The sequence below is a fragment of the Miscanthus floridulus genome, chromosome 19 (genome assembly GCF_019320115.1).
Source record: "Miscanthus floridulus cultivar M001 chromosome 19, ASM1932011v1, whole genome shotgun sequence".
Lineage (NCBI taxonomy): Eukaryota > Viridiplantae > Streptophyta > Magnoliopsida > Poales > Poaceae > Miscanthus > Miscanthus floridulus.
In genome coordinates, this window is record NC_089598.1 from 36,152,838 (window position 1) to 36,161,719 (window position 8,882).

Below are 8,882 nucleotides of genomic sequence, written 5' to 3' on the forward strand. Positions count from 1 at the left end.
CGCGGACACTCTGGTAGTCCATGTCAACAGGAGATAAGGTTCTGGTGGCTAGTTTTCCTAGGTTCTCGGACACTCCATCGATTCGACGAACACTTCATCAAGCTGTCGACAGAACCTATTGTCTTAGGTGATCTTGGGTTCCAAACTTAGATGTGCCCAGCTGTGATCTATGTATGTGCAAGATATTTCTAGGATGGCTTAGGTGACTCACTAGGCTCAAGGTAGCTAGGTTTTAAGCTTGTTTTACTAAGTGTGGCTATAAGCTAGGATCAAACTTAGAGATACAAGAACTTGAGGATGAACCATGAGATGAAGATAATAACCTTAGCTCTGAGATCTGAGAGCTTCCATAGCGAAAAGATTGAAGATCCAAACCTTCTTTACTCTTGCATCTTATCCACGAGTTGGCTTGGCTCCATATGAACTCTCTCTTGCCACATAAAAAAAGATGGTTCAAAGGATTATCCATGAACTCATTGGATGATTGAACTAGGTAAGAGCTTTTTTAGCTTACTTACTCATGTTGGAACTGAAAGGATCAAGATGCCCAAGAGGGGGGGTGTGAATTGGGCTAATTCTAAATTTCTTTCAATAATTAAGCCCTACACTTAGCCTATTTCACCCCCTTACGCCAAGAAGTGTTTCTATTGTTCTACTGCACAAAAGGTTTGCACCCTAGGTTCTAATCCTACTCTAGCATGGCAATTCTAAGAATGTAAAGACATGAATTGAATTGCTCAAATGTAAGTGCTCAAAGTAAAGAGAAAGAGAGGAACGCGGCGATGTTTTTTTGAGGTATTGGAGAGTCGCCACTCTCCACTAGTCCTCGTTGGAGCACCCGTGCAAGGGTGTAGCTCCCCCTTGATCCACGCAAGGATCAAGTGCTCTCTATGAGCTGATTCTTTGACACTCCATTGCGGTGAATCGCCCACAACCACTCACACCATGACTTGGGTCATCCACAAGCTCCGTCGGTTGATCACCAAGCTTCCAATCACCACCGAACCATCTAGGTGATGGCGATCACCAAGAGTAACAAGCACAAACTCTCACTTGACCAAGACAAGCCTAATGAGAAAGGTGTATGTACACTTGCTACTCCCTATGCACTAATAACATCCTTAATCTTGGATTATCAAATCTCAATCACCCCACTAGGCTCTTGCTCTCCCTTGCACTCCAAAGGTGTTTCTCAGCTAAACAAATGGGCAAGAGAGCTAAGTTGGATGAGCAAGAGAAGTATATATACTCCCTACTTTAAAACATAACTGTTATTGTCCAACTCAGCAGTTTTCGGGGTGACCGGACGCACCGGTTGAAGTGACCGGACGCATCCGGTCAGTAGCCAATGGCTATGTGGCGTCAACCTATTAGGGAAGGCTGTTGGAGTGACCTAATGCTGGCCAACATCTAGTCAACATCCACCGGACGCGTCTGGTCAAGAATTTTGGTCTCTGGACCCTCTCTGATGTTGACTTGACGCTGAAAACTCGGCGTCACGTCGTTTACTATTCAACGTCTAGTCCTCCCTGCTAGTGAGGCCCTACTGCTATAGGTACAACTAGAGGCGCGTCCGGTTCCAATCACTGTGCAGCGTCCGTTCGCTCCTCAGCTTCTGCTATGCGCGCTGATCACTGACGGGATGCAACACCTGTGAGTCCAGTCATCACTAAAACAGCGTCCAGTCAACATTGGACCCTCCATTCACTTCTATTTCAAAATCCTTTGTGAATGAGGTTGACTCCAATTTATCTTTGGGCTATTCCTGAGCTACCTAGTGCTAAGTTTGACAAGTGTGCACCGCACCTAACCCATTAGACTCACCTAGGTCAAGCTACTAGTTCATACCCCCCTTAATAGTATGGCTAAATAAAAAACAAAGTTCTAAACTACTCTAAGTGTCTCTCCAACACCAAACGACACTTAGAACTAGTCCGTCCTTAACCTTGTCGTCCAACCTTTGAAAACCAAAACAATTTCGATCGATAGGGGCATGAAAACCATAATTGCCCAAACAATCATCATTACCATGACCTAACTCCAGTTGCCTCTACAAAACACATGTTAGTCACAGTAATCTCGTGTCGTCATTAATCATTGAAACCCAACTAGGGGTCTAGATGCTTTCAATCTCCCCCTTTTTGGTGATTGATGATAACACAATCTCGAGTATGTATAAGAGATGAGTGAGGTTTTCAACATGCTTGGTTCATATAAGTAATTAACAATAAGAACAAAAGGGGTTGGGCATGCTTATATGATCCAAGCCAATGCAATGTACTCACAAGATATGAAATACGTATGAGTACACAAAGTAAAGCTCATTTGTATCGGAGTAAAACACGGAAGCAAAGCAAATGAGCATAACAAAAGTGACATGACATATATATCAAAGTAGAGAGCACAAATGTCACATAAGTTTCACAATCACACATATATCACATATAACACAATGCATGAAAGTAAACATGAATGCATGAAGTATCACACACAAAAGATCAAGTCCATCTCACAAGCTCCCCCTAAATCTAACATACTCGCTCCCTCTCCCCCTTTGGCATCAAGCACCAAAACCTAAGGGTCAGACGGCGGGGTAGAAGCGGACAAGTCGGGCGCTGAGGTGCAGTGAGAGATCTAAAAATGAGCTACATCATCCTCGGACCCTAAACTCTGAGCGGTCAGACCCTCTGTCACTAGAAGTGGAGATGAAGCGGTCTGGGTCTGCTCGGTGGACTCGATAGCTGGGTTGGCCTATGGTAACGCTAAAGTTGTGGTAGTAGCCTGACCCTATGGCTTAGAAAATGTCATTGGAGGAAGTGGAGCCACAACTGCCATTGTCGCTGTCGCTGAAACCTCAAGGGTGGGAGTGACTGTTAGAGGCGGCTCGGACAAAGCAACAGAGGATGGGATTGTCTCAGTAGTCCTTGTGACCGGAGCGGCTGTGGTAGGAGCAAGGACTCATAACTCAGTCGGGGTAGGATGTCCTGTGAGCTCACTAAAAGTAGCACCCAGACACCTAGAGATAGGGGTGTCCATCACTAGCACTGACGTGGACTGAGTAGGAGTGAAGCCCGTGACTATAGGAGTGAAGTGCTGAGCTTGCTTAGTCCCCGGTGAAGCAAACCACTAAGACACCTACTCGGTAGGTGAGGCAAACTGTGTAGCCAGCTGTCCCTGACTCTGAAGCCCACTAGGCTGTATAGTTGGAGTCACTAGGGTAGTAGTAGCAGGCTAACAAAGCTACAACATGGGCTGGTGAGGAGAAATCCCTGTAGCCAAAAAGACATGCTGCATGAATCCAAGAAGCTGCTACTGAATGACTAGCTGCTGCTATGGCATGGCCTGCTGCTGCTAGAACTGATCCTGACATGCCTACACCTGAGCAATGGCAGCTGTTGTCTCATGTGCCTAACAAGCCTAGTCCTGCCACATGCACTTAAGTATAGCTAGCAAGACAGGGTCTGTCTGCGGCGACTATGGTTGTGGTGGAGCTGAGCTAGAGCCACCAGCCTCTCTATCGTGTGCATGTGGTGGCATATGCGGGATGGGCGGGTAGTCCTCCTCTAAGCTATCAATTAGGTTGCTCTCAACCACGTCATACTGCTATGCCTTTAGATGCTCTAACTCAGTCTCAGTAATGGCCCTGATGGCCTCGTCCTACTCAGCGGCATCTCTAGCACCTTTGGTCTATGGCTTGGCTAGCTGGGAGTCTGTCAATGAAATATGGCCGGCAGTCTACCTAGGGGTATGCCCAAGGCAGTAGATTATCGGTAGACAGATGCGCAAGCTACAAACAAGATGGTGACGCAAGACAAACATGAGGTTTTATCCAGGTTCGGCCACCGTGAAGGCGTAATACATACGTCATGCGTCTGATTGTATTGATGTATGTCAATAAGAGATGTTTTTTAGAGGGGTCCACTGCCCGCCTTATATAGTTCGGGGGGCAGGGTTACAGATCTGGAAACCAATCCTAACCTGTTACAATTGCCATAGGTGGCCGGATAAGGATTCCTATTCTAACCGACTAGGATCTTGCTTGTTCTCCAAATTTGCCTTGATTCCTTGCGCGGGACTCCGAACAGATTGGCTAGGCCGCGCATCATCTTCTAGTGGGCCAGACCCCCTAGTTCGGGCCAGCCCAAGCCTAGCAGTAAGGGTATAGGGGTTAATACCCCCACAGCTAGTCCCCGAGCACCATGTATTATGCTACGAAACGTCGTTTGATCTCCTTCGGCTAATGCGATCCGTCTTCATGTCATCTCCAACTGGTTGAAACATTGACCAAGCGAATCTGCCAGTATTCTGGTCAGAACAGAGAGCAGTAGACCATGATTATAGCCGAAGATTCCGGTTGTCCAAAGAATGCATGGTGCTCTAAAGAAAAAAGAAAAAGATTTCTTTCCTGATCAAGTGTGCCCACTTGTATTTCTAAAAAGAAATGTAAGTGACCCTTGTACAATAGTAGTTATGGCCAACAGTCAGAGCGTAGGGGTCGATAAAATAAGCACATTCATCGCAAGGTGAAGTGTGCCCACTTAGTCCCTGAGCCTGGTAGTAGGTAACGTAGGCACGTGGTGCCAGGGTCTAAAAAGAATTCCCACTGAAGTTGAGAATCCAATCGTCGTACAAGCAATACGAGATGCACCGGTAGGTGCATCGTACCGATGTAGTCCCCGAGCTTGCTGGAAGGCGAAGGTATCAGCCTTGTAGCAAGGTCCAAATAAATGCCTCTCAACTATATGTGAGTACAAATCACATGTAGCCGAGGAGAGCGGTCTCTGAGCAATGTTTGGAGAGTGGTCGGGGCAGTCCCCGAGCATGAGAGTGGTCGAAACAGTCCCCGAGCACAATGGTGGTCTAGACAGTCCCCGAGCACGATAGTGGTCTAGACAGTCCCCGAGCATGATAGTGGTCTGGATAGTCCCCAAGCACGATGGTGGTCTGGACAGTCCCCGAGCACAAGGATAGTCGCTACAGTCCCCGAGCACGAGAAGTGTGGCGAAAAACCATTTGCCACTTGTACTATTATTTTTTGTATTTATTTATTTACTTGCTCTGTCAAGTCCAATCTGACATGTCTGGTCAAAGAAGTAGATGGGTATAGCACGTCATACTGCCTTTTTGTCTTTTCAAGCAAACAGTTGCGTGGCACCTGTAAGTAGGTGCGTCAGCGTGGGCCCTCCCACACTGGCAACGAAGAGGCGCATATATTGGCATAGATCTCGAGGCTATGAAAACAACCGTCTGCGGCACGTGCGCATGTCTCCCAAGAATCTTAGCCAGATGAAACGGCATAACTCTTGGGTTAAATACAGTATAAGATAGGTAAGTTACTTTTTACTGAACCCCATTGCCATTCATAGCCGTAGCCATCTTCTTCCTCTCGCCAACCCTAATACCTCTGAAATTACCACCAATCAATCCTCTACCATTTTCTCGTTCATCAGCAAGGCCAGAGTCATGGCGAAAAGCAATGCACAGAAGAAAGCAGGAGTCATGGCGAAGGAGTGGTGGAAATCGAGAAGCAATAAGTAGACCATTGAAGACCTTGTCACCATGGGGGTACTCCACAACAAGGAGCTCACAGGATGGCGTGCGCCAGAGGGTGAGGGGTACCCTGATCCACAACCAAGTGAGATCGTGGTGTTTGAAGACTTCTTTAAGGGGGGATTTGGGGTTCCGATACATCCTTTTCTTTAGGGGCTCTGTCTTTACTACGAGATTGGGATTTGCAATCTGCATCCCAACCCGATCCTCCTTGTCGCCACTTTCATACATCTTTGCGAAGCATATGGCGGCTTCCAGCCCCATTTCGATTTTTTCCGCCATCTTTTCTGTCTGCGGAAGAAATGAAGCGGTGGTTCGAAGATAGCCGGGGGTGTGTACCTCAACCTCCATGACGGCATGAAAGCCCAGTACCTGCACTACCCATGGAACATGTCGCTAGATGACTGGTACAAGAAATAGTTCTACATCCATGAAGAGCCGAACACGATTACATTGTGCGACGTGGGGTACATTCCAGAGAAGAGGACCAGCTAGTCAAAGAAACCCGAGCACCTAGGACAAATTCTAGAAATATTTGGAATGATCCTGTGGAAAAAACTAGATGGTCCGAGCATGGTCGGGAACTTCATCAGCCGACAGATCTAGCCCTGCAAGAGGGGAGTACATCCTGGCTATAAATATCAAGGTAGCACGGACCCGACAAGGACGAGGTAGGAGGCGCTTGACAAAATCAAAGTCAAAGCCAGAATTGGAGAGCTATTTAACTTAGCTGATCCAAATTATGCCAGATTGAATGACATCGAGCACGCTTTCAAGCTTGCCCGACCTCCTCCAAAGGTAGCTCGTCTTGCCCTGTACCCATAGTTTTATATTGTGATAGGATAAGTGGAAACTTACTATGTTCACCCATTTTTGTTACCCAGGTTAATGATCAGGATAGAGCGATAGTGTTTGCGTCGCCACCCCCTGGAGTGGAGTGGCCACAAGGAGCTGGTCCCACCACCCAGACCAGCGTTGAGATCGAAGACGAGGACATCGACTGGGTGGTGCTCGGAGCTAGAGAGGAGGCAGCGGCCCTAGCCGCTGGTAAGCGGCCGGCTGCCCCCAAATAGCCGAAGAAGAGATCAGCAACCACCCTGCTCACCGGGGGGGGCACTAAGTATTAATGAGCCCAAGGAGGGCCCGAAGGAGAAACCTGCCAACAAGCGTCGATAGGCGATTTTTTCCTGGTCGGACGATGATGCGGAGGAGGGAGAGGATGCAGACACCTTTTGACTTGTCCCTCGAAAGAGGAGGAAACAACTAGAGTCGATGGAGCAGGGTGTCTCCTCCGTGCCTATGGGACCCACATTGCCGACGGCGATGAAGGATGCAGCCGGGTCGACCTCGGGAGTACTTGGGCAAGGAACATGACCGGCGACAGGAGCAACAACCCAACCGAGCACACCACCGACCACTGCAGCACGAAGGACAAGCGATGGAGGTATCAGGCACCAAGGCCCAGCGATAGTGCTAGATGTAGAGGGAGACTAGGAGTCACCCGCATAGCACGTGGAGCAAGTGCGGCCAAAGAGATGCACATTCGCCACATCATTCCATGCTTCTAACATGTAAGTATTTGTAACCTTATTATAAGTTAGCAATTTGCATTGAATATGGTTGCCTTCTGAACTTTTCTCGAATGTACTAGTTCGGCGTCCATAGAAAGTCCAGACCAGCTAGCTGGAAGTTTTGTGGCTCCACCAATAAGTTTAGAGCAGACTGCGTAGCAGTCGGCCACCAAGGAAGCCATAACAGAAGATCCATCGAGGCCTCAGTAAGGGAGCAATCAGACAACAGTCCCTGAGCAGGTGGTCGAGGGACCAACTGAGCCGGGCATGAGTGCTTCGAGCGCTAGACCTGCTGAGGGCAACACTTCAGCATCAAGGGTGAAAGAGCAGACCAAGGAGCAATAACTGGAGGTGAGAGCACAGTCCACATTCACCGATGCTGAAGCCCGTGGGAAGGCTTTGGTGATCGCAGAAGCTACTGATGCTGGACCAGCACCGAGACCCAAAGAAGAGCCCGAAGAGGACGAAGTGGAGGAGGTCCTAGGCCATCCGTAGGACAAGCGACAACATGTGTATGTGTCGCATTGGCGGAACGACCAATGGGTTGTCCATGAGGAAATCCTAGAGGTCGAAGAAACCAAGAAAGTTGAATGGGCAGCGAAACGGCTGGTGACAGAAGTGCAGGTAAGCTTTGCTTCAACCCCTGATCTCGTTGTCTAGTCGTAGCTGTCTTACTTAGCTATCTGCACATAGGACTTAATGAAGACCACAAGTTACCATAAGAAATGCTTCGACCAGATCGAGGGGATCGCTGCAAGCAACAAGGAGCTGACGGCGGAGGTGGAATGCTTGTGCCAGCGACTTGAAGCCACCAACCATGAAAAGATGGTGCAAGAGTCCTAGAACCAAAACTTGGCCGTCCAGCTCAGTAATAAAGAGCAGGAAAGTAGCCACTTTATCACAACGACTATTGACAAGTGTTGTTGCGTTGTTGATAGTAACAGCTATAGTGCAGGCTTAGAAGCCGAAGTGGTCTGTCTCCGAGAGGAGAATAGTCGTGCTGTCGTGGAGTGTGATCGCCTGAAAGAGGACAACAGAAAACTAGCGCAAGACCAGTCGCAGCTCCGGGACCACATGACCAAGATGACAGAGGAGCTGAAAGGTAAGTTTTCCAAACCCCTTTGCCCATTTTTGTTGCCTGTCGTAGTTTGGCGTAATATAGCGTCTTAACAGCATGTACGGTTTGCAGTTATAAAAATCAATGCGAAGAAGCATCTGGAGGCCGTGATAAAAGACCATGACGGCTAGAAGGCACAGTGCCAAGAGATCACCAAGTATCGTGACACCTGGAAAAACCGGTGCTAGGAGGTGGCAACGGGCATTTTGCCAGTCCTTAACCTCATCGATCCGGCGCTAGCAGAGGACGTGCCAAGGTCGTCGTAGCTAGGATTGATCGAGAGATGCCGAAAGGCATGGGGATGGTTCTAGGAGTTCGTGAAGGAGGCGGGTGAGTACACAAGCGCACATGTGCTAAGCATGGTACGTGCTCACTACCCCTTGATCGATCTCAAGCGTCTGGAGGCTAGATACCCGAAGGAGGTAGATCCAGACAAGGCTGAGGAGCTACAGATGACCCAGCTAGACTTGTCAGCGAAAATAATTGGCGACATTAACCTATGTGGAGGTGCGACACCACCTGTATAGGGAACGCCATCAACAAGTTAGCTAGAAGCGCTGTCACTTTTAAGCCAACCGGCGAAGCCTACGGTCTTGACCAGCCAGGCATCGCGCGGGGCCATCTCCTTTAGCTCGATCAATGCC

At 48.5% G+C, this 8,882-nt stretch overlaps 1 protein-coding gene across 1 annotated transcript in view; it reads left to right on the forward strand.

Moving 5' to 3' along the window:
• The window catches only part of LOC136525865 (probable transcription factor GLK1), a 9,759-nt gene extending 1,390 nt beyond the window's left edge, over positions 1–8,369 (forward strand). The window contains exon 4 of the mRNA XM_066518712.1: positions 8,311–8,369. Within this exon, the coding sequence (XP_066374809.1) occupies positions 8,311–8,369 (59 nt within the window). The remainder of the gene's footprint in view (positions 1–8,310) is intronic.
• The last annotated feature ends 513 nt before the right edge of the window (positions 8,370–8,882 follow it).